Source organism: Leptodactylus fuscus, chromosome 4, assembly GCF_031893055.1.
Source record: "Leptodactylus fuscus isolate aLepFus1 chromosome 4, aLepFus1.hap2, whole genome shotgun sequence".
Taxonomy (NCBI): Eukaryota; Metazoa; Chordata; class Amphibia; order Anura; family Leptodactylidae; genus Leptodactylus; species Leptodactylus fuscus.
The window spans coordinates 218064922-218092050 of NC_134268.1; the positions used below are offsets into that span (position 1 = coordinate 218064922).

The 27129-nt window shown below is 42.9% G+C and overlaps 1 protein-coding gene across 1 annotated transcript in view; it reads right to left on the minus strand.

The window, feature by feature from the left end:
- DGKB (diacylglycerol kinase beta) overlaps positions 1–27129 on the minus strand; it is a 320729-nt gene that overhangs the window by 76203 nt on the left and 217397 nt on the right. Inside the window, exons 21-22 of the mRNA XM_075271811.1 lie at positions 18784–18874; positions 8939–9134 (exon numbers count right to left, since the gene is read on the minus strand). Of these exons, the coding sequence (XP_075127912.1) occupies positions 8939–9134; positions 18784–18874 (287 nt within the window). The remainder of the gene's footprint in view (positions 1–8938; positions 9135–18783; positions 18875–27129) is intronic.

Here is a 27129-nt window from a genome sequence, read left to right on the forward strand (position 1 = left end):
GGAGGACACTACATGTATGAGAAGATAACCTGGCCACAATAAGGACATCATGGCTGGTTATCAGGAGGACACTACATGTATGAGAAGATAACCTGACCACAATAAGGACATCATGGCTGGTTATCAGGAGGACACTACATGTATGAGAAGATAACCGACCACAATAAGGACATCATGGCTGGTTATCAGGAGGACACTACATGTATGAGAAGATAACCCGACCACAATAAGGACATCATGGCTGGTTATCAGGAGGGGACACTACATGTATGAGAAGATAACCTGACCACAATAAGGACATCATGGCTGGTTATCAAGAGGACACTACATGTAAGAGAAGATAACCCGACCACAATAAGGACATCATGGCTGGTTATCAGGAGGACACTACATGTATGAGAAGATAACCTGACCACAATAAGGACATCATGGCTGGGTATCAGGAGGACACTACATGTATGAGAAGATAACCTGACCACAATAAGGACATCATGGCTGGTTATCAGGAGGACACTACATGTATGAGAAGATAACCTGGCCACAATAAGGACATCATGGCTGGTTATCAGGAGGACACTACATGTATGAGAAGATAACCTGACCACAATAAGGACATCATGGCTGGTTATCAGGAGGACACTACATGTATGAGAAGATAACCCGACCACAATAAGGACATCATGGCTGGTTATCAGGAAAGGACACTACATGTATGAGAAGATAACCTGACCACAATAAGGACATCATGGCTGGTTATCAGGAGGACACTACATGTATGAGAAGATAACCCGACCACAATAAGGACATCATGGCTGGTTATCAGGAGAGGACACTACATGTATGAGAAGATAACCTGACCACAATAAGGACATCATGGCTGGTTATCAGGAGGACACTACATGTATGAGAAGATAACCTGACCACAATAAGGACATCATGGCTGGCTATCAGGACACTACATGTATGAGAAGATAACCTGACCACAATAAGGACATCATGGCTGGTTATCAGGAGGACACTACATGTATGAGAAGATAACCTGACCACAATAAGGACATCATGGCTGGCTATCAGGACACTACATGTATGAGAAGATAACCTGACCACAATAAGGACATCATGGCTGGTTATCAGGAGGACACTACATGTATGAGAAGATAACCGACCACAATAAGGACATCATGGCTGGTTATCAGGAGGACACTACATGTATGAGAAAATAACCTGACCACAATAAGGACATCATGGCTGGTTATCAGGAGGACACTACATGTATGAGAAGATAACCTGGCCACAATAAGGACATCATGGCTGGGTATCAGGAGGACACTACATGTATGAGAAGATAACCTGACCACAATAAGGACATCATGGCTGGTTATCAGGAGGACACTACATGTATGAGAAGATAACCGACCACAATAAGGACATCATGGCTGGTTATCAGGAGGACACTACATGTATGAGAAGATAACCCGACCACAATAAGGACATCATGGCTGGTTATCAGGAGGGGACACTACATGTATGAGAAGATAACCTGACCACAATAAGGACATCATGGCTGGTTATCAAGAGGACACTACATGTAAGAGAAGATAACCCGACCACAATAAGGACATCATGGCTGGTTATCAGGAGGACACTACATGTATGAGAAGATAACCCAACCACAATAAGGACATCATGGCTGGTTATCAGGAGAGGACACTACATGTATGAGAAGATAACCTGACCACAATAAGGACATCATGGCTGGTTATCAGGAGGACACTACATGTATGAGAACATAACCCGACCACAATAAGGACATCATGGCTGGTTATCAGGAGGACAATACATGTATGAGAAGATAACCCAACCACAATAAGGACATCATGGCTGGTTATCAGGAGGACACTACATGTATGAGAACATAACCCGACCACAATAAGGACATCATGGCTGGTTATCAGGAGGACAATACATGTATGAGAAGATAATATGACCACAACTAGCGACATACATACGACTTCGTCTGCAGTGATTTGAGAATTGGGCGGACACAGACGTGTGAAACTGTAAAAGTGCTTTAAAAAGTTTGGTGGGCTAGCAAATGTGATGTGATGTGTTATATTGTGTATGTCAGGATACAGACAATGTGATGTGTTGTATTGTGTATCTCAGGATACAGACAATGTGATGTGTTGTATTGTGTATCTCAGGATACAGACAATGTGATGTGTTGTATTGTGTATGTCGGGATACAGACAATGTGATGTGTTGTATTGTGTATGTCGGGATACAGACAGTGTGATGTGTTGTATTGTGTATGTCGGGATACAGACAATGTGATGTGTTGTATTGTGTATGTCGTGATACAGACAATGTGATGTGTTGTATTGTGTATGTCGTGATACAGACAATGTGATGTGTTGTATTGTGTATGTCGTGATACAGACAATGTGATGTGTTGTATTGTGTATGTCGTGATACAGACAATGTGATGTGTTGTATTGTGTATGTCGTGATACAGACAATGTGATGTGTTGTATTGTGTATGTCGTGACACAGACAATGTGATGTGTTGTATTGTGTATGTCGTGACACAGACAATGTGATGTGTTGTATTGTGTATGTCGTGATATAGACAATGTGATGTGTTGTATTGTGTATGTCGTGACACAGACAATGTGATGTGTTGTATTGTGTATGTCGGGATACAGACAATGTGATGTGTTGTATTGTGTATGTCGTGATACAGACAATGTGATGTGTTGCATTGTGTATGTCGTGATATAGACAATGTGATGTGTTGTATTGTGTATGTCGTGACACAGACAATGTGATGTATTGTATTGTGTATGTCGTGACACAGACAATGTGATGTGTTGTATTGTGTATGTCGTGATACAGACAATGTGATGTGTTGTATTGTGTATGTCGTGATACAGACAATGTGATGTGTTGTATTGTTTGTCGTGATACAGACAATGTGATGTGTTGTATTGTGTATGTCGTGATACAGACAATGTGATGTGTTGTATTGTGTATGTTGTGATACAGACAATGTGATGTGTTGTATTGTGTATGTCGTGATACAGACAATGTGATGTGTTGTATTGTCTCAGACAATGTGATGTGTTGTATTGTGTATGTAGTAATACAGACAATGTGATGTGTTATATAGTGGAAAGCTATATGTAAAATGTGAGAGAGTAGAGTGAGGGCGACTCCTGAGGTGACAGTAAGGAGTGTGTAGGCAGGTTGAGGCAGGAAATGCCAGGCAGTGTGTGGGAGTCTATAGCTGGGGCTAGGAGTCCTGCTTTTGTGAGTCTCCTGCTAGGAAGCCATGTTGTTTAGTGGCACCAAAAGTAGCCTGTGACTCAATCCTGAGGGAAAACTATGTTTGTGGAAAATTGCACGCAAATCCGTCCAGGCGTTTTAGCGTGATTGAGGAACAAACATCCAAACTCACAAACATCCAAACATCCAAACACACAAACTTTCACACTTATAATATTAGTAGGATAAGGACATCATGACTGGTTATCAGGAGGACACTACATGTATGAGAAGATAACCTGACCACAATAAGGACGTCATGGCTGGTTATCAGGAGGACACTATATGTATGAGAAGATAACCCGACCACAATAAGGACATCATGGCTGGTTATCAGGAGGACACTACATGTATGAGAAGATAACCCGACGACAACAAGGACATCATGGCTGGTTATCAGGAGGACACTACATGTATGAGAAGATAACCTGACCACAATAAGGACATCATGGCTGGTTATAAGGAGGACACTACATGTATGAGAAGGTAACCTGACCACAATAAGGACATCAGGGCTGGTTATCAGGAGGACACTACATGTATGAGAAGATAACCCGACCACAATAAGGACATCATGGCTGGTTATTAGGAGGACACTACATGTATGAGAAGATAACCTGACCACAATAAGGACATCATGGCTGGTTATCAGGAGGACACTACATGTATGAGAAAATAACCTGACCACAATAAGGACATCATGGCTGGTTATCAGGAGGACACTACATGTATGAGAAGATAACCTGACCACAATAAGGACATCATGGCTGATTATCAGGAGGACACTACATGTATGAGAAGATAACCCGACCACAATAAGGACATCATGGCTGGTTATCAGGAGGACACTACATGTATGAGAAGATAACCTGACCACAATAAGGACATCATGGCTGGTTATCAGGAGGACACTACATGTATGAGAAGATAACCCGACCACAATAAGGACATCATGGCTGGGTTTCATAGTAAAAGCAGTGAGTGTCAACACAGTTATTATTATTTGCATAAATGTTAAATTTTTAATTGTCTACCAATTTAAATATGGTAATATTCATGGCAAAACCCCTTTAAGAAGCCTGGAATACTCAGAAATTAGCTGAAGTTAAGGACAGTTAGCAGACACTGACCCTTTAAGAGATCGGAACCTGATACATGACTATGGTCAGAGATAGAGTACACAACCGGAGAGGTGACATGGTGAATTGTGACACCCAGAAGCTTCAATTAAAACTTTTCATGCTTGTATCCAAGACTCAAGGGACTTGGGGTCATGACCGGACTAAAAAGTAGACTAAGAACCACCAACTTCCAACTGCTCCCCCCCCAAAAAAAAATGTTTACCTTTAGTCCTCTGGAATTGGCTCTGGAGAATGAGCCTGTTTTTGGTGTAACACAAGTTTATACACATATAATTATTAAGTTATTTTAAAGTTGTTACAGAAAAATATGACTTCAAGCCGCGATGGCGTCTCGGGAAGTCAAAGCTGTCAGCCTTAGTTATGCCCGCTACTACAGTATGTCTAATGACACACACTGCTTTTGTCTTCAATCCAGATGTCATCTATTGATGGGAACATTTGATCTGCAGGTGCATTAGTGTCTTTATATGCCAAAACAAATTCAGCAGAGAACATAAGATTTGAGGGGGTAATGCTATTTTAGTCTTTTAAGGTAACCATCTCAATTGTTGTCACAAAGGTGACAACAGCGTTTAAATCAATGACAATATTTCAAAACTGGAACAATTTTTCCTCAAACAGCCGGGGCAAGAGATTTCAGAAAAATATTTTGCAGGTACAATTACAGTCCTGGCATCTATGTAACAAATGTTCAGAGGTTTTCTTTAGTTCACCGGTTTACATCATGTATCTTAAGAAAAAGAACCTTCAACATGAATCATCAGTAGGGATCGGAAAAGATGGGATTCCGATCGGTGATCGAGTAAATTTCACGATCGCGATGGGAATTCCGATCCCGATCTTTTCGGTGGGATTGAGGTCGGAGGTTATCTCAAGATCGGCTCAACCCTATCCATGTATATATCATGAATAGGGTTGAGCAATCGAGATTGGGAAAGATCGGATCCCGATCATTGATCGAGCAAATTTCACGATCAGGATTGGAATTGGTTGGAAAATTATCGAAAATCAAATTTTAAAAACGATCCTGAAATTTCAACCCTAACCATCAGGTCCAAGAGGTTTAGGCCAAGACACCGTTGGGCTGCGTTCACATCGGCCTCAGAGCCCCCGACGCAGACACCAACAGGAATCTCAAATTTTTGTCCAACAATGTTGGTAACAAAAAAAGAAAACAGACCCCCAGTGGACCCCCTTATAGTCAATAGTCCTGGAATCCGTTGAAATTCATGGTTGGACAGGTCATTTCTCTGTTCTTCTTATGACGGACCAGAAGAACCGACAAAGCGACACAGAGGTGAACGTAGTGTAAGAACATTGTAAGGGAACTGAATACATTAAGCATGTTGTCCAATCTAGGGGCGACACGTTACATGTCCATTCTGGTCTGAGGAGTCCAAGAGGTGGTTCTACTCAGTGACTGACCACTATCTCAATATGGACATTTGTACAAGAAAGGCTGCCAATCACTGAGAAGGACCGCCCACTGGACTCCTAATTCCAGAATGGGCAGGGATTTGGGTAGATAAATGAGAACCTCCTTGTGTATGATTTCCTCATGTACTTGTGCTCCGGTGCAATCCCTTCTTATCTACTTTTTCCTCCTATGCTTTCCCCATCCTGTTAGTTGTCCATCTGGCTGTGTAAGTGGCCATTTTCTTGTGGCCGGCGGGCATGTGCACTCAGCTTTGCCCGACGCCTAGAAGTTTGAAGCCAACCCCCGGTAGAAGATGCATGAAGAGCCCATACCTGAAGAAGATGGAGGCTTCGCTGAAGTTCTCTGGCAGCATTGGGGACGCCCCCAGTGCTGCGAAAGAACTCATTTTCATACCGGCGAAAAGCGGGATTTCTATGGAATAGCAGCGCAGAGAAGACATCTAATGGTAGGAGATGAATAGCCTTTCTTAAGGCTATTCCTACGTGTTAGTGAGAATTTTTTTTTATTTTTTATGGTAGAATCCCTTTAAGGCCAGCTCCTGGGAGGGTCTGTATGGCAGAACGGAAATCTATGGCAGTCAGGGACTCGCTGCTCTTCCTTCCAGCCAAGAGATAAGGATCCTGAACAAAAGACTTCCCAGGATCCTCTTCCCAGAGATTCCTAGTAGGTTACATACATTTGGGTTTGCCAATTGGAACATCTCCTCTGAAGCGCTAGTCCCGTGAACAACACTCACTCCACTCGCTAGAGAATCAGTGTCTGGAGGTTCCACCATTTGGATCCAGAACCCCATCACGACAATGAGAGTCCTATTCCCCCCAGTTGCTGCTGCCCCAATCATCTCTATGGTACAGTAAAGTGTATCCAAGTACAGCAGTAAACTATCTTCAACAGTCCAACAGAGTTGAATCGACAGACCACAGATGTGCAACCACGACTGTGGTGGACTGTGGTGATCTAGTGGGAGCCCCAGCAATATATCAAATAAATACAAACTATAGGAAAAAACTTAAATTTTTCACCACAATCTATCACGGCTAAGCAATGAACATGATGTTCTTAGGTCAAATTTTGCTCCGACTCTATAAGACCACTTGCCATTTCCTAACAACCTCTATCATGAGGGTCTCTACTCTACTGGAGGCCAAATCATGCAGATTCCAAACCTACAAGGCAATATGGACGAAAAAGACGCATAAAACAAGACTCCCGATAAAAGAGAGGTCTTCGCAATGGAAGAGTAATGTAAAAGAGTAACAATGGAAAACCTTCTGTTTAGGACGGGCGGTGGGGACACTAGACTAAAATAGAAATGTTTGGCAAAGTCTCAGATTGCTCGGTCTTTCCAAAAGGCAATCAAACGTTACTTTTTTACTATCCATGTTACCGCTCACATTTCCCATCGCTATTGTGCGTAGAATGGCATCTATCAACCACTAATCAGCTCGTGTCTTTCATGGAACAATGAAGAGATAATTCCCTGTTGACCCTTGGACCTCAGCGGAGAACACAAATACCCTGATTTAAGAATTAGAAAATATATACAAAAATAAGAAAAATAGGTCCTGTAAATAGGTATGGATAGGGGCTCGCTGGAAAATCTAGAAAAAAATAGAGTCAGATAAAAATGAATACATTGTTCAGTAAAACGAATGCACCGACCTAGACGATCCCTGGAATACTGGTTTGGGCTTATCAAGATTTTCTGATGATTTATCCCTTAGATAGGTCATCAGTATGTGACCAGTGGGGGCAACATTTGGGAAGTCATCTGGTTGAAGAGTCTGCAACGTCATACATATAGGTATGGTGCTTGGTATTGTAACTCAGCCGTATTCGATTGTATGGGACTGGGCTGCTGCACCAAGTGACTGATGACGGTGACATCATTGGCACATGGAAGAGGCTACTCTTTCAATAGCTGAATGGTGGGAGGTCCTGGATGTCGGACCACCATAGAGACTAAGGATATAGGTCCTGGAGAACACCATTAACTGGATAACAGGGGATGTTGAGAGGGTTGTCCATGATAAAGAAAACACTGCAGGGGAAAGGTATGGTTGGCCATAGTCTTACTAGACAAAATAAGCTGTTTACAAGCTGTGTCGGGATTGGGAGAAGTCCATTATTGTACGGGTTGGTTCTGATAGGACATCCCCTTTAAAGTACAGTCATGAAAATAGTAGCTTTAAGGCAAGAACATTATGGCAGCATATGGCAAGTCTTCACCCAACTGAGGGTCTAAAGATAGGGATGGTAAAACCGTCCTTGTTCTACTGAACTGGACGGGCCATAGGTTTGAGTGGTGGATTGTGTTGACCTGTTCTGCTCTTGTTAATGGAGATAACAAGGGTACAGGACTCTACCTGGTGACATAATCTAAATGTAGGATGTCCTCTGCTCACATCTTCTATTTAAAGGGTTTGCCCAAGGTTGGATATTGATGGCCTATTCTTAGGAGATTGTTACGTTCTGGTAAAACCGTCCTTGTTCTACTGAACTGGACGGGCCATAGGTTTGACTGGTGGATCGTGTTGGCCTGTTCTGCTCTTCTTACTGGAGATAACAAGGGTACAGGACTCTCCCTGGTGACATAATCCAAATGTAGGATGTCCTCTGCTCACATCTTCTATTTAAAGGGTTTGCCCAAGGTTGGATATTGATGGCCTATTCTTAGGAGATTAGATTGGTGTCATCCCACCAACCATCTGAGCCAAGTGTACGGAGCTGGAGCTAGATGATTCCATACACTGTATAGGGGTTGTGTCTTTCTATATGTGAATCCATTTTTGGCCCCATACATTGCGATGATAGGTTAGGGTGCCGTGTGTTGGACCCCCACTCATATGATAATGATGACTTATTCAATATGGAGACTTGAACAATCCCTTAAAACTTGGGGTTGCTGATGCCAATAAATAAATTGTATCGGATATTGGAAGGAAAATTTATTATTACATGGCAACGTCATGCGACAACTCCTTTTACCTAACACTTATGTATATAGATGTAAAACATATAAGATTTACTCCACCTTGTGCTGCGAATTTGAGCTCCTTTACGTCAGTCACCGTGTTCCTCTTCTCTGGAGTCTTCTTTTCAATTCTTCGATTGAGTCTCCTTTTTTTGGTCTCCCCCCAGAGATTGGAGCCGCCGTGCATGCTCGGGATGTTGAGAATGGCAATTCCTTCGAGAGAGATATTTCCAAGATCCATCTGAATGCCGTCACACTGTAAGGAACACACGAGTCTTACTACCATTTCGGACAAAGGTCTCGTAAGAAAAAGTAAACTCACTTTAAGAAATAGATAGCCACCAATTAACCCCTTACTTTCCCATACTCTCTGGTTGAGCATAGCCAATGTATAAAGTAACATATCCTCATAGTATAAAGTGCACAGCGGTTGGGGGCCGCACCAGATGAGAAGTCTCATTGTAAAAATTGCAACTTATAATACTGAGTGCGGTTGTGTGTTGCAATTCTGTAACTTGTGGGTCACACTATCAGTAGTTGTGTGTAACATTGTGAGCTTATGTTGCGTGATGACAAGTTATGTGCTAATACTTTAGCACATATTCACATAGAGTTGCATGACCCACTGGCTTATTTCTCCACTTATCACTCTGTTTCCCTTCTTATCACTCCTTTGCTAAGCTGACTTTCACTCTGCAAATGTCTGCGACATCCCTCTTAAGACAGACTGCACACCTGTCTATAGTAGTCTATAGCAGAAAAAGAGGTTTAGTCTCATACTGGAGCTAAATTGGTGCTTTCATTCACAACCAAAGTACTTGATGCAGAAGAGTATAAGTCAGTACTTCTCTATATATGTCCTGCATATATAAAAAATATATAGGAAAATTATCAGAGCACATTGTCCTTACTTACTGTGAGCAGTGTATGGGTCTGCACCCACCAGACTATAGACACAGTACGGATGGGAAAACTGCTAAAGTGGACGCAAAATCTCCTTAAAGGAATTGTCCACCTAAATTACAACCAAACACCCACATAGAATGCTATAAAATATCACACAGCTCAATGATACACTGCTGCCATTGTGATGAGCCCTGTCACCCCTGATGTGACCACTGCAGCCCCTTCCTAGCTACAGCAGTGCCAAAGTGATTGGCTGCAGTAAGTCACATGTCCATGTTGGCATGTCCTCATTGGAGCAGCAAAACTGGAGTCGGTAGAGGAACGTCCAGGACAAGGTAAGGTGAGTATTCCATCCAATTTTATAGCATTCTAAGCAGTTTATCAATATTGAGATATTTGGACAACCCCTTAAATAGCACGGGGGGGGGGGGGGTGTATCAAAATAGAGTAGGAGGTACAACTAAGCGCTTCATTGACTGGTCCTAATGCAGCCCATCACCACCAGCAATATTCAGTGTTGTAGCGATATAATAATGGAAATGGAAGAAACTCGTCGTCTCGGCCCTCTCATGACCACGTTGGCCCTTTAAGCCTGTAGACACCAGTGAGCTGGATCTATAATGAATGGTCCTACACCTGAAGATACCGGGTTATATATAGACTCCTAATCACAGTAATCAAAGAGCCGGGAAGATTTCACATAATTAGAAATGCATTTAAGGAAATGACCAACACAATGTTCTGCTGAACGGCGAACAACAACTTCCTCCATCTTCTGTTACATTAGTATCGGTGATAGGAGCTGAAAGCTCGATCGGCACCAGGGCTGCAACATAAATAAAATATATAGATGGCCGGAGAGATGATCAATGTCTGTTCTGTAAGACGTGCGAAAGCCTTTCAGATCCTCACTGACCTGGATGAGAGCGCAAGGCTCAGGAGGGAATCGGGAAATATACATATATACATTAAATTACACATAGCAAGGACCGGAGTGGAAAGACCATCAGTGATTATCGGCAATATCCTCGCTGATCTAATGGACACTCACTTATAAGATCTCCAGAAGAAGGAAGACGTAAGAATGTTCTATAAGAATAAGTATAAGAAAAAGAGATGATAGGCAGGAATGGGGAAGAGGGAAAAGTTACTGGTGAAGTTAGGAAGAAGGGAACAACGGAGGATGGACGTATAGAGAGTGACCACACAGGGACTGTACTGAACACCCAGAGAGAGGGGACGGAACAGGGAAAGGATTGTCTGACCCAATATGATATCCTGAGCCCACAAGACACATGACAGGTAGCTCAAGGCTAAGTACACATCTGCGTCGTGGTCTGCTGGGGGAACCAAATAGAGACCTGGACCAATAAACTGCGGACAACATAGACCATAATGTGTAACGTCGTGTACCTACCGCTATTATACTGAAACCAGCGGATAGAAGAAAAGGACCTATCTATCTGCTGATTTATGGCGCAGATGTGAAGTTAGACATATATAGTATTATAGTAGTTATATTCTTGTACATAGGAGGTAGTATTATAGTAGTTATATTCTTGTACATAGGAGTAGTATTATAGTAGTTATATTCTTGTACATAGGAGGTAGTATTATAGTAGTTATATTCTTGTATATAGGAGGTAGTATTATAGTAGTTATATTCTTGTACATAGGAGCAGTATTATAGTAGTTATATTCTTGTACATAGGAGCAGTATTATAGTAGTTATATTCTTGTACATAGGAGCAGTATTATAGTAGTTATATTCTTGTACATAGGAGCAGTATTATAGTAGTTATATTCTTGTACATAGGAGTAGTATTATAGCAGTTATATTCTTGTACATAGGAGCAGTATTATAGTAGTTATATTCTTGTACATAGGAGCAGTATTATAGTAGTTATATTCTTGTACATAGGAGTAGTATTATAGCAGTTATATTCTTGTACATAGGAGTAGTATTATAGTAGTTATATTCTTGTACATAGGAGCAGTATTATAGTAGTTATATTCTTGTACATAGGAGTAGTATTATAGTAGTTATATTCTTGTACATAGGAGTAGTATTATAGTAGTTATATTCTTGTACATAGGAGCAGTATTATAGTAGTTATATTCTTGTACATAGGAGCAGTATTATAGTAGTTATATTCTTGTACGTAGGAGTAGTATTATAGTAGTTATATTCTTGTACATAGGAGGTAGTATTATAGTAGTTATATTCTTGTACATGGGAGTAGTATTATAGTAGTTATATTCTTGTACATGGGAGTAGTATTATAGTAGTTATATTCTTGTACATAGGAGGTAGTATTATAGTAGTTATATTCTTGTACATGGGAGTAGTATTATAGTAGTTATATTCTTGTACATGGGAGTAGTATTATAGTAGTTATATTCTTGTACATAGGAGGTAGTATTATAGTAGTCATATTCTTGTACATAGGAGTAGTATTATAGTAGTTATATTCTTGTACATAGGAGGTAGTATTATAGTAGTTATATTCTTGTACATAGGAGGTAGTATTATAGTAGTTATATTCTTGTACATAGGAGTAGTATTATAGTAGTTATATTCTTGTACATAGGAGGTAGTATTATAGTAGTTATATTCTTGTACATAGGAGCAGTATTATAGTAGTTATATTCTTGTACATAGGAGGTAGTATTATAGTAGTTATATTCTTGTACATAGGAGCAGTATTATAGTAGTTATATTCTTGTACATAGGAGTAGTATTATAGTAGTTATATTCTTGTACATAGGAGCAGTAATATAGTAGTTATATTCTTGTACATAGGAGCAGTAATATAGTAGATATATTCTTGTACATAGGAGCAGTATTATAGTAGTTATATTCTTGTACATAGGAGCAGTATTATAGTAGTTATATTCTTGTATATAGGGTCAGTATTATAGTAGTTATATTCTTGTACATAGGAGCAGTATTATAGTAGTTATATTCTTGTACATAGGAGCAGTATTATAGTAGTTATATTCTTGTACATAGGAGGTAGTATTATAGTAGTTATATTCTTGTACATAGGAGCAGTATTATAGTAGTTATATTCTTGTACATAGGAGTAGTGTTATAGTATCTTATAATCTTGTATATTGGAGACAGTATCATAGCAGTTATATTACTGTAGACAGGGGGCAGTAGTGTAGTAATAGTATTCTTATACCTATATATAAGAGGCAGTATTATTGTAGATATATACTTGCACATAATGGACAGTATTATAGTAGTTATATTGAGCAGGGAAAGATCACAGGAGACATATATGATATTTTATATTCTGCCCACTAGGGACCATCCTAGAAGGGGACATTTAATATCGTACCATGTGGCGTCCCCCAATCTGGCCATACACTGTTCCTTTAGACTATAAGCTCCGCTGACCGTTTCCGTTCCCACCACCTTGCCCAGACTACCCCTAATTGTTAAACCAGTGCCGGATTTTATTTAACTTATTGGCTTAAAAAAAAAAAAAAAAAAAGATGGAGATTGTTTGATAAAAATTCTCCTCATGCCTTCTCCGACTTCTATACATTTCAGATAAAAAGATATTAATTTCATAATTAAAAGTAATCTTGTGTAAATACCCTGCAGGCCTCAATGAATCAAACACATACTGTGTGTCAGACTTCCCACTGTCTTCAAGTGGAATGTACTGGATAGATAATTAGATAGTACACATTTTCCAGGCTTATTTGCATGCATATTATATTTTTTGCACACTGACAAGCAGCAGTAACAACAAAAGTCAGATTACCACAGGGAATTCCCACAAAGAAGTCTTCATTCCTTATAATTTACAGCCTAAATTAAAATAATTTGATCTTTGACAAGGATGAAATGTCAGACAGCATGGGGTCTCCTACAAGCCACGGCCTGTGGATTCTGAAATCTGCCTAATTTATGTCACTCACTTCATAATACATATTTAAGTATTACACAAAAAAGACAATAAATATGCAATCTGGCACCTTTGGTATTTCCCTGCTGTTAATTTAGAAAGGTCTGGAGTCCCCAAACCAACTGGAATGATTGAAATGGGGGGGGGGGGGCTTCGGACCAGCGCTGAGAAGGTATCGGCTTCTATTTTCACTTAATATTGAGCCCAGCGGGACGCGCGATACGGCAATTATTCAGCTTGGCATCGGAACCCCACGGTGACTAGTTAGGCTAGCTAGTCTTCACAATTAGCGCGAGGACCTCTCATTAACACCGCGTAGGGAGAGATTAGTTTGCACTTTTGCAGTTGGTAGCGAGGCTGCGGAGTGACAGGAGTGGGAATGGGGTGTTGATGGGGTGACGGGACAGTATGGAGCCTCGTAGTCTGTAAGGTGGAGAGTGGAGGATCCATTGTCGTACTGTAGATGGTGTCCGTCCATAGAAAGATCCAGATTCCGGGGCTTGGTCTTGTCTTGATTTGTCGCACCCTGTGACTAGTTCGGTGAATTATTTCTATCAATTAGAATTTTTCACGTTGCATGTTATAGGTATACTTCTCACTTCTCTGTGGCCCCATAATACACCAGTCATTGAAGGCTGTGTTTGTTGCAACAACATCGAGCTGACGAGATGCAACAACATCGAAACGTCCGTCTTCAGTTGAGAGACTATACCTGGTAATAATCCCAGTGTCATTGCAAAACAAAGGCCTCTTGAAAGGTCGAGCATGATGTTAAAGGGAGCAGCCTTTATAGGGCTAGTTCACTGAGGTTCTGTCTTCCTAATTACATCAGGGAAGACAGGCTTGCACATTCCAGTGAGCGCCCTCTATTGTTTTGCAACACTGAGGCACCTGACTTCCTAATTACATCATGGAAGACAGATTTGCATATTCTTCCCATAGTCCCTTGCAAAGTGGAGTGCTAAAGGCTTAATAAGTTTCCACGCACCTATATGGTGGTCTCTCCCCAAGGAGTGACGATGCCCCCCTTACTTTGTTACAACAGTGAGACATTGTAACAATGAATTTCAATGCTTAGACAAGTGGCCTAACGATCGTGATCACAGAGTGTGCGACCTCGACTGGACCCGGCAGGGTACAGGGCCACTAGGATAGCGGTCAGGGAAAGCCTGGTTCCCCGACCACTATACATAATGTAAATGAAAAGGGGCCCCAGCATATGTCACCGGGCCCGTTTTCAATAGATACTAGCCCAGGGAAGGTGACTGAAAAAAATAAATAATTATACTCACCTCTCCTGGGCTCAGCGTCCTCTCCAGCGCTCTTCTGTTATGTGACTGAGGCCTGTGATTAGGACCCAGCGGTCACATGGGTTGCTAATGACGTCACAGCGCCCCCATGTGACCGCTGAGGACTAATCGCAGACCTCATCAGGAACGTCTGTAGATGGCCAAAGATGCTGAAGGCAAAAGGATGAAGCGAGTATGCCCAGGAAAGGTGAGATAAGGTGAGTATCAGTGCTTGTTATTTTTATTCCCCTTCCCGGGGCCTCCAATTATTATATTCTGGGGCCTGAGGTAACCGCAGAGTATAATAATAGTACCGGAGCGAAAGGGGCTGTTGGAAGCATATAATACTGTGTGGGGGCCACTGTGGAGAATATAATACTGTGTGGGGGCCACTGTGGGGCATATAATACTGTGTGGGGGGCCACTGTGGAGAATATAATACTGTGTGGGGGCCACTGTGGGGCATATAATACTGTGTGGGGGCCACTGTGGAGAATATAATACTGTGTGGGGGCCACTGTGGAGAATATAATACTGTGTGGGGGCCACTGTTGGGCACATAATATTGTGTTGGGACCTCTGCAGAGCTTCTAATACTGTGTGGGGGCTACTGTTGGGCATATAATACTGTGTGGGGACAACTGCGGAGCTTCTAATACTGTTTGGGGTCCACTGTGGAGCATATACAGAAATACTTTTTGGGGCCACTGTTGGGCATGTAATACTGTATTGGGACCTCTGCGGAGCTTCTAATACTGTGTGGGGGCCACTGCGCTCACTATTCTGCTGGTACAGCCACTGTGTACATACATTACATTACTTATCCTGTATTATACTCCAGAGCTGCGCTCACTATTCTGCTGGTACAGCCACTGTGTACATACATTACATTACTTATCCTGTATTATACTCCAGAGCTGCGCTCACTATTCTGCTGGTACAGTCACTGTGTACATACATTACTTATCCTGTATTATACTCCAGAGCTGCACTCACTATTCTGCTGGTACAGCCACTGTGTACATACATTACATTACTTATCCTGTATTATACTCCAGAGCTGCGCTCACTATTCTGCTGGTACAGCCACTGTGTACATACATTACATTACTTATCCTGTATTATACTCCAGAGCCGCGCTCACTATTCTGCTGGTACAGCCACTGTTTACATACATTACATTACTTATCCTGTATTATACTCCAGAGCCGCGCTCACTATTCTGCTGGTACAGCCACTGTGTACATACATTACATTACTTATCCTGTATTATACTCCAGAGCTGCGCTCACTATTCTGCTGGTACAGTCACTGTGTACATACATTACATTACTTATCCTGTATTATACTCCAGAGCTGCACTCACTATTCTGCTGGTACAGCCACTGTGTACATACATTACATTACTTATCCTGTATTATACTCCAGAGCTGCGCTCACTATTCTGCTGGTACAGTCACTGTATATATACATTACATTACTTATCCTGTATTATACCCCAGAGCTGCGCTCACTATTCTGCTGGTACAGCCACTGTGTACATACATTACATTACTTATCCTGTATTATACTCCAGAGCTGCGCTCACTATTCTGCTGGTGCAGTCACTGTGTACATACATTACTTATCCTGTATTATACCCCAGAGCTGCGCTCACTATTCTGCTGGTGCAGTCACTGTGTACATACATTACATTACTTATCCTGTATTATACTCCAGAGCTGCGCTCACTATTCTGCTGGTGCAGTCACTGTGTACATACATTACTTATCCTGTATTATACCCCAGAGCTGCGCTCACTATTCTGCTGGTGCAGTCACTGTGTACATACATTACATTACTTATCCTGTATTATACTCCAGAGCTGCGCTCACTATTCTGCTGGTACAGTCACTGTGTACATACATTACATTACTTATCCTGTATTATACTCCAGAGCTGCGCTCACTATTCTGCTGGTACAGTCACTGTGTACATACATTACATTACTTATCCTGTATTATACTCCAGAGCTGCGCTCACTATTCTGCTGGTACAGTCACTGTGTACATACATTACATTACTTATCCTGTATTATACTCCAGAGCTGCGCTCACTATTCTGCTGGTGCAGTCACTGTGTACATACATTACATTACTTATCTTGTATTATACTCCAGAGCTGCGCTCACTATTCTGCTGGTACAGTCACTGTGTACATACATTACATTACTTATCCTTTATTATACTCCAGAGCTGCGCTCACTATTCTGCTAGTACAGTCACTGTGTACATACATTACATTACTTATCCTGTATTATACTCCAGAGCTGCGCTCACTATTCTGCTGGTACAGTCACTGTGTACATACATTACATTACTTATCCTGTATTATACTCCAGAGCTGCGCTCACTATTCTGCTGGTACAGTCACTGTGTACATACATTACATTCCTTATCCTGTATTATACCCCAGAGCTGCGCTCACTATTCTGCTGGTGCAGTCACTGTGTACATACATTACATTACTTATCCTGTATTATACTCCAGAGCTGCGCTCACTATTCTGCTGGTACAGTCACTGTGTACATACATTACATTACTTATCCTTTATTATACTCCAGAGCTGCGCTCACTATTCTGCTAGTACAGTCACTGTGTACATACATTACATTACTTATCCTGTATTATACTCCAGAGCTGCGCTCACTATTCTGCTGGTACAGTCACTGTGTACATACATTACATTACTTATCCTGTATTATACCCCAGAGCTGCGCTCACTATTCTGCTGGTACAGTCACTGTGTACATACATTACATTCCTTATCCTGTATTATACCCCAGAGCTGCGCTCACTATTCTGCTGGTACAGTCACTGTGTACATACATTACATTACTTATCCTGTATTATACTCCAGAGCTGCGCTCACTATTCTGCTGGTACAGTCACTGTGTACATACATTACATTCCTTATCCTGTATTATACCCCAGAGCTGCGCTCACTATTCTGCTGGTGCAGTCACTGTGTACATACATTACATTACTTATCCTGTATTATACTCCAGAGCTGCGCTCACTATTCTGCTAGTACAGTGACTGTGTACATACATTACATTACTTATACTGTATTATACTCCAGAGCTGCGCTCACTATTCTGCTGGTACAGTCACTGTGTACATACATTACATTACTTATCCTGTATTATACTCCAGAGCTGCGCTCACTATTCTGCTGGTACAGTCACTGTGTACATACATTACATTACTTATCCTGTATTATACTCCAGAGCTGCGCTCACTATTCTGCTGGTACAGTCACTGTGTACATACATTACATTACTTATCCTGTATTATACTCCAGAGCTGCGCTCACTATTCTGCTGGTACAGTCACTGTGTACATACATTACATTACTTATCCTGTATTATACTCCAGAGCTGCGCTCACTATTCTGCTGGTACAGTCACTGTGTACATACATTACATTACTTATCCTGTATTATACTCCAGAGCTGCGCTCACTATTCTGCTGGTACAGTCACTGTGTACATACATTACATTACTTATCCTGTATTATACTCCAGAGCTGCGCTCACTATTCTGCTGGTACAGTCACTGTGTACATACATTACATTACTTATCCTGTATTATACTCCAGAGCTGCGCTCACTATTCTGCTGGTACAGTCACTGTGTACATACATTACATTACTTATCCTGAGTTACATATTTTTGTATTATTGAGACACTTGACAATTTTCTCATAGATTGTGACACAGTAATACATAGAGATAATAAATGTACTTACTTCTATCTCAATGGCTTCATGAAGCTTCTTACAGGTGGCGGAGAACGTTTCGGATGTGCCAAATTCAAAATACCAAAATTTATTCTTCATTCTGAAAAATAAATGGAAACAGAGATGAGATTTTAGATTTTGGGTTGTTATCTTGTATGGCTTCGCTCCTTAGGATCTGGAGACAAGGTGGATAGAATACATTTACTCCAATGTTCTAGGTCGCCTTTCTTTATTCCAGGTTTGGCTCTTCATTTCGCAACCTGCCAATCTTTATTAACATTGAGAGCAATAGCGTTATGTACAATATATTGGGCAGAGGTGCTTGTGCTTTCCCCACCTCCTCGTGACATTGGGGCATTTCATAGGATCACAAAACTAGTAAAAATTTCCAGTAAAGTTACATTTTCCCACTTGTAACATTTCTTACTTCTCCATAGAATAGTTAAGCGATGGATCGAATTCCAAAACCAACAGTGAGGACATGTTTGAGATGGTTTTAGGGGGGATCATGTAATATGTGGCTCGTATTGGCGTAACTATAGGGGTCCAAGTGGTTGTAGTTGTGATTGGTCCCATAGTTAAAGGGACGCACAGGTCACCCTCAACACCCTAGGGCTCATAAGACATCTTTGATTTGATGGTTGTCAGTCTGTGCATCGTAGATGTTTTCCCCCTACCCTTTGGTGAATTAGAGTAAGAAGGTTTAAGATATACAGCCTTCCACTGTCAGAAAGGAGAGCATTAACCCTTCAATGATAAAAGTAGCGACATGAAGTCAAGAAGGGAATCTCTATTGGGAGGCTGCAACATAAAATGGGGAAAGATTACTATGTGGAGGCACCAATAGGGAATGATAGGAAACGTGTGCACAGACGTGTTGTAGAGAAGTCTTCATGGTGGTCTGGGCCATATAGACAAGAAAAGGAAATGTTAGATGTGAACATATGGTAAGTGACTAACAGTCATAAGGAAAAGTTACACCAGTGCCCGTGTCCTCCAAAGCCTAAGTCACTCTGCAGGTCTTGTCACCCACAAACTAGAAGTGAAATGATTATACTATAGGTCTCTTAGACTGATCCAATCCCTGGCCCAGAGACCGGGGACCCCTGGGTTTTGGGTTTAACAAACCAGATAGGCAAACCCAAGATGAAAGTACTGTTCGGAGGTTCGCCCATCTCTACCTATAAGTGTATCTTGGAAGCATGGGAGTACCTGGAAGAAACCCCCACGAACATGGTGAGAATATGGGAAGAATATGCAAATCTGTCTTCCATGATATAATTAAGAAGTCAGTTGCTGCCTCAGTATTGCAAACCAATAGAGGGCGCTTACTGGAATGTGCAAGCCTGTCTTCCCTGATGTAGTTAGGAAGACCGGATTTCAGTGAACCAACCACTGAAATCCGGTCTTCCTAACTACATCAGGGAAGACAGGCTTGCACATTCCAGTGAGCGCCCTCTATTGGTTTGCAATACGGAGGCAGCAACTGACTTCTTAATTACATCATGGAAGGCAGATTTGCATATTCTTCCCATAGTTCCTTGCAAAGTGGAGTGCTAAAGGCTTAATAAGTCTCCACACACCTATATGATGGTCTCTCCCTAAGGAGTGATAATATCCCCTGAATGGTGAGAATATACAAGGTCCATGCAGAAGGGTCCTTGTTAGGATTTGAATCCAGTGCTAACCACTGAGCCACCATGATATTGATGTCTTTCATTATACAGAATTCATTATACAGAATTGTTTTCAGATTTTACGTTGCTCTTTCCAACCCGTTCACTTCCATCCTCGGACACGCGTCTCTTATGCAGCCCTGTATGGAGTTACCGTGCTCCGCACTTCAGTGCTCAGGGATAGTTTGGAAACTACTTATGCATAAAAAGTGCCAGAGTGTGTTTGGAAAGTTGGACAGGGTTCACCGGTGGCCATGAATGGGCTTCTTTATTAGCTTTTGCTTACTACTAAGTTTGCTGCAGCATGAAAAAAGTAAACAGAGCTAAGGTTCACCGAGAGAGCGAGGGCTGGAGAAGGAGCCGTCCCCGGGCCCCTGGGCTCTCGCCGGACACAGGTCTTATTAAAAGGGTCTGCAGTCAATTGGTTGTGAACCGTAGTAAAATAATGAGGGCTCCAGAAGGTTTACGCCACTCTTAGTTTTCAGCAATTTATTTATTAGTTTATTTTTCTGTTACATTTTTTACCTTGTCGGCTTATAAAATTTCCAAAATTTTTACTTTTTTTCAGTAGGCAATAACATTAGATATTACAGTATAGTATATTTTTTACTTACTTATATAGCGCCATCATATTTCACGAACATTGTTAGGACCACAAGCCAAGTTCCCTATCAGTAAAAATGTGGAGAACCTACAAGGTCCAAAGAGATGTCCTTGGCTGGATTTGAACCCAGGACTCCAGCCCTACAAGGCCACACTGCTAACCACTGAGGCACAGTGTACAGTAAGGAATCCTTAAAGGGATCCTATCATTAAAATCTAATTTTTTCTTGATCACACATAGGAATAGCCTTAAGAAAGGCTGTTCTTCTCCTACCTTTAGATGTCTTCTCTGTGCAGCCGTTTGGTAGAAATCCTGTTTTTTGTCTGTATGCAAATGACTTCTTTCACAGCACTGGGGGCGGTCCCAGCGCTCAAACAGCACTGGGGGTGTCCCCAATGATGCGAGAAAAATCTTCAGCGCCGCCTCCATCTTCTTCAGGAATGGCCTCTCTGTGCGTCTTCATCAGCTGGGTTCAAACTTCTACACATGCGCAGTCGGCTCTGCCGTCGGGCCTCGGGCTGGTGTAAGCAGCCATTTTTCTGTGGCTTCTTACACAGTATCCCGGGGTAAGTGGCCACAAAAAAATGGTCGCGCACACGTGCAGTCAGCTCTGCCTGAGGCTTGACGGCAGAGCTGACTGCGCATGCGTAGAAGTTTGAACCCAGCTCTGGAAGAAGACGCGCAGAGAGGTCGTTCCTGAAGAAGATGGAGGTGGCGCTGGAGATTTCTATTGCAGCATTTGGGACGCCCCCAGTGCTGTTTGAGCGCTGGGGACCGCCCTCAATGCTGTGAGAGAAGTCATTTACATACAGACAAAAACCGGGATTTCTACCAAATAGCACGCATGGAGAAGACATCTAAAGGTAGGAGAAGAACAGCCTTTCTTAAGGCTACTACTACGTGTGATCGAGGAAAAAAAATTGATTTTAATGTTTTAATGATAGAATCCCTTTACAATGGTGCCTGCCTTATTGTGGACCAATGTTGAGTTGCGATTTGGGTATACTTTGGTGCATATAGAGCCATGCCTACTTCCCCTTGGAAACCCATACATAATAAAAGTGGTGCAAAGCATGCACACTGGTCTCCTGGTGCAAATCCAACCCGGCGTCTGGGCGTATGGCTTCTGTTTATGGTGTCCTGGGGCAACATAAGGTGACACTTAAAGGGATATTTCCACCCCATAGCATGATGATATATCATTAGGAACAGCAAATCGGTAAAGGTCCTGGAGGCGGCACCACCCCTGATCATAAAGTGGTGCCATATCCCAGCCATATACCATCACTCCATGAGATGGGAACACCCTTCATGTAGCCGCAGAGACTAATCTAACAATAGCAGAACTCATCCCCTTCTTATACAGAGCGACATGACGTCTCCGTCGGATTACAGACAGAATATAACATGATGACAGTATATTAGGCAGTCACTTAGGATGTGCCCACTTGAGTCCGCCGCTCTATTCGTGACACTGAAGTTCAATTAGAAAGGCAAAAATAGAAGTACAAATGTGAACAGTCATTTATATGCATAGGTTTGGCTAAAGCGGGTAAATGTTCCATTTACATGAATGATTCCCACAAACAGCTATAATAAGGTTTAACTACTTATTGTGACCGTCTATTTATAGAGGAATTACCGACTATTATTATAGGAGCCTTGGACAAATCTGTTCCTGGTACTGGACTCCCATCTGGTGCTTCGAAGGTTGCTAAGTATATACCGCACAGGCGTCTCATTGGGATGTAGGAAATACAATTGTATAGGTATAGGGAGGACATTTATATATAGGGGTGTCATGTGGTAGGCTCACCCTACCAGTAGAGGACGCTGGCCCTCTAAACCCAGGGATCCCCAAGATCAGAGACGGGGTAGTAGGTCACAGCGCCCTGCTTCATGTACAGACAGACCAGACAGATGGAGGTACCTGTTGTTATAGGAGTTCCCCCATAGGTCAATGTTTGTAAGGTGGACCCCATCTTGCCACAATCTGGTGAGAAAGGCTACAGCCCCAGAAGAGATGTCAGCGGTAGCCCATTTGTCTTGAACTGTTATCAGACCCTGGCTGTGTGTTATCTGCAAAAAAGTTCCTGGAGACTATGCATGGGAAGAGAAGGAGGCTTCCTCCCCACAGAGGTGCTGCCGAGGACTGAGTTTATCTGTTATATGTGATGTTTATGGTTGCCATTGTGTGCATTGCAAAATACTTTGTAGCAAAATGTTATCAATGGTAGTCGAGTGCCCCCAGCATCTGTCCTCACTATACGTGCACATCATTACAGGGGCAGCACTTTAACCACCAAAGGATTTACAAGCCATAGTATTACCAAACAAGATATGGGCAAAGCCATCTAAGATATTCAAGCCAGGAGGAAACAAAACCAGTAATGGAACCTATCGAAGCTTTAAGCGAAGTCTCCAGAGCCCCAATGCAAAATCCATCACAGCCCCCACCTATCATGTGCCATACTGGTCGAGACCCATCAGACATCATGGCTGGCGGCGGCTGCTATCTCTGCTCTCCCTATACCTGGCTCTGCACTATTTTACAAAGAGAAGAAAATCCTGGACAGGACTTCTATTTAAAGAGGACCTTTCACCACCTCCACCAACTCCAACTCTTTGCATCCTTCAATAGGTTCCTCTGCACCGGAGCAGCTGGAGTTTTTTTCTCCAGCTTCGACCACTTTTGACCATTTGTTGCTGCAGGTCAGGTGGTTGGTCCTAACCTGGAGCAGACAAGGACCATCTACCTAGAGATCCAAGGAACATATTAGGTGCTAAATCTGCTGGCTATGATTGCTCAGGAACGGTGGGGGCTGGAGAAAAAATTCCAACTGTGCTTGAATTAGTAGAGCGGAGTCTGAAGGTTGCAAAGAGTTGGAAGTGGTGAAAAAGTGTATGGAGATTGGACTAAGCTTCTGATCATATCATGTCTGGAGGGATACGTATTCCTATCCAAAACATATATCTCTGACAGATGGCTCTGACATATGCCATACATCTCTAGTAGAGATGAGCGAACAGTGTTCTATGGAACACATGTTCGATCGGATATCAGGCTGTTCGATGTGTTCGATTCGAATCGAACATCACGTGGCAAACTCCAAAAAAATTCGATTCCCCTCCCACCTTCCCTGGCGCTTTTTTTGCACCAATAACTTCGCAGGGGAGGTGGGACAGGAACTACGACACCGGAGGCATCGAAAAAAATCGGAAAAAGTCATTGGCTGCCGAAATCAGGTGACCTCCATTTTAGACGAATAGTGGATTTCAAATCCGGGTCATATGAGAATGTGAACTTTGTGACTATGAGACAGGGATAGCTGTACAGGCAGGGATAGCTAGGGATAACCTTTATTTAGGGGGGAATGCTATTAAAAATAACTTTTTGGGGCTCTATCGGGTGTGTAATTGTGATTTTTGTGACATAAACTTTTCCCCATAGAAATGCATTGGCCAGCGCTGATTGGCCAGAGTACGGAACTCGACCAATCAGCGCTGGCTCTGCTGGAGGAGGCGGAGTCTAAGATCGCTCCACACCAGTCTCCATTCAGGTCCGACCTTAGACTCCGCCTCCTCCGGCAGAGCCAGCGCTGATTGGCCGAAGGCTGGCCAATGCATTCCTATGCGAATGCAGAGACTTAGCAGTGCTGAGCCAGTTCTGCTCAACTACACATCTGATGCACACTCGGCACTGCTACATCAGATGTAGCAATCTGATGTAGCAGAGCCGAGGGTGCACTAGAACCCTTGTGCAAACTCAGTTCACGCTAATAGAATGCATTGGCCAGCGCTGATTGGCCAGAGTACGGAACTCGACCAATCAGCGCTGGCTCTGCTGGAGGAGGCGGAGTCTAAGGTCGGACATGAATGGAGACTGGTGTGGAGCGATCTTAGACTCCGCCTCCTCCAGCAGAGCCAGCGCTGATTGGTCGAGTTCCGTACTCTGTCCAATCAGCACTGGCCAATGCATTTCTATGGGGAAAAGTTAGCTTGCGAAAATCGCAAGCTGACAGGGATTTCCATGAAATAAAGTGACTTTTATGCCCCCAGACATGCTTCCCCTGCTGTCCCAGTGTCATTCCAGGGTGTTGGTATCATTTCCTGGGGTGTGATGGTGGACTTGGTGACCATCCAGACACGGATTTGGGTTTCCCCCTTAACGAGTATATGTTCCCCATAGACTATAATGGGGTTCGAAACCCGTTCGAACACTCGAACAGTGAGCGGCTGTTTGAATCGAATTTCGAACCTCGAACATTTTAGTGTTCGCTCATCTCTAATCTCTAGGCATACTGTACGTTGCCCATAGCCAACAACACACACACACTCACGGAGCTTTCCCAGTTCACTGTGAACTGAATCTAGCCTAATACCACCCAAATAATGGAACAATCCGGGTGATACTAAACCACCCACTGGTTAAAGGGTTTATTGTCCCAAATATCCATTTTTTAATGCCACTCATCCCCATGGTGCACTTCTTCAGTGAATCCGAAAGAGTACACAATGGCTTCAGCGCGCATGCGCTGGATCTTGAGAGCATGCAGGGGCGTCACTACCGTGGTAGCAGTAGTAGCGGCTGCCACAGGGCCCGGGACATTAGGGTGCCCAGCGACAGCCGCTATCCTGCGTTTTTTTTCCTTAACAGGCCGTTACCGGCTAGAGTTACCCCAGCCGGTAACGGCATAGTAGCTCCCTGCATGTCCCGCATTTATACTGCTGTCCCGCGCATCTCCTTGTAGTGTTTTACTTATTAAAAACTTTCACCCGCTCTTATAACAGACAAAATGTTGTAACTGCGATAAGAGCGGGGGAAAGCTTATGCTGAAGGACCTTGTGTGATGTCAGCCGTCACATGACTAGGTGGGCATGTCTTTATAGCCCGTGCAGTCCTGGAAGAGATGAAGAAGAGGAGAGATGTGGTGCTAAGTACTGAAGGGGAGGGGGAATGTGAGATGCAGGATGGAGAGTGTGTGTCTGTGTGTGAGTGTGTATATATGTGTGGTGTGGAGCAATTCAGGAGCAACAGTAACCTAGGGGCAGAGATGGAGGGGGAACATTATACTGGGGGCAGAGATGGAGGGGAGGACATGAAAATGGGGGTAGAGATGAGGGGTGCATGAAACTGGGGGCAGATGGAGGGAGGGCATGAAATCTCATGTGACATCCGTACATTATTAAAGATGGCCAATACCACCAAAGACTGCAGTGGAGCCGGAGACAGGTAAGTAACGTTTTTTTTTATGTTTGTATCTCCCCTCGGTCTCCGATTATTATACTCTGGGGTCTTTAAAGACCCCAGAGTATAATAATTGTTCATGGGTGTTCATTATGGGGCATAATCCCACGTGCAGGGGCCACAATGGGGCATAATACTGTAAGCAGGCACCACTATGGGGCATAATACTGTGTGCAGGGGCCACTATGGGGCATAATACTGTGTGCAGGGGCCACTATAGGACATAATACTGTGTGCAGGGGTCACTATGGGGATAATACTGTGTGCAGGGGCCACTATGGGGCATAATACTGTGTGCAGGGGCCACTATAGGACATAATACTGTGTGCAGGGGTCACTATGGGGCATAATACTGTGTGCAGGGGCCACTATGGGGCATAATACTGTGTGCAGGGGCCACTATAGGACATAATACTGTGTGCAGGGGTCACTATGGGGCATAATACTGTGTGCAGGGGCCACTATGGGACATAATACTGTGTGCAGGGGCCACTATGGGGCATAATACTGTGTGCAGGGGTCACTATGGGGATAATACTGTGTGCAGGGGCCACTATGGGGCATAATACTGTAAGCAGGGACCACTATGGGGCATAATACTGTGTGCAGGGGCCACTATAGGACATAATACTGTGTGTGCAGGGGTCACTATGGGGATAATACTGTGTGCAGGGGCCACTATGTGGCATAATACTGTGTGCAGGGGCCACTATAGGACATAATACTGTGTGCAGGGGTCACTATGGGGCATAATACTGTGTGCAGGGGCCACTATGGGACATAATACTGTGTGCAGGGGCCACTATGGGACATAATACTGTGTGCAG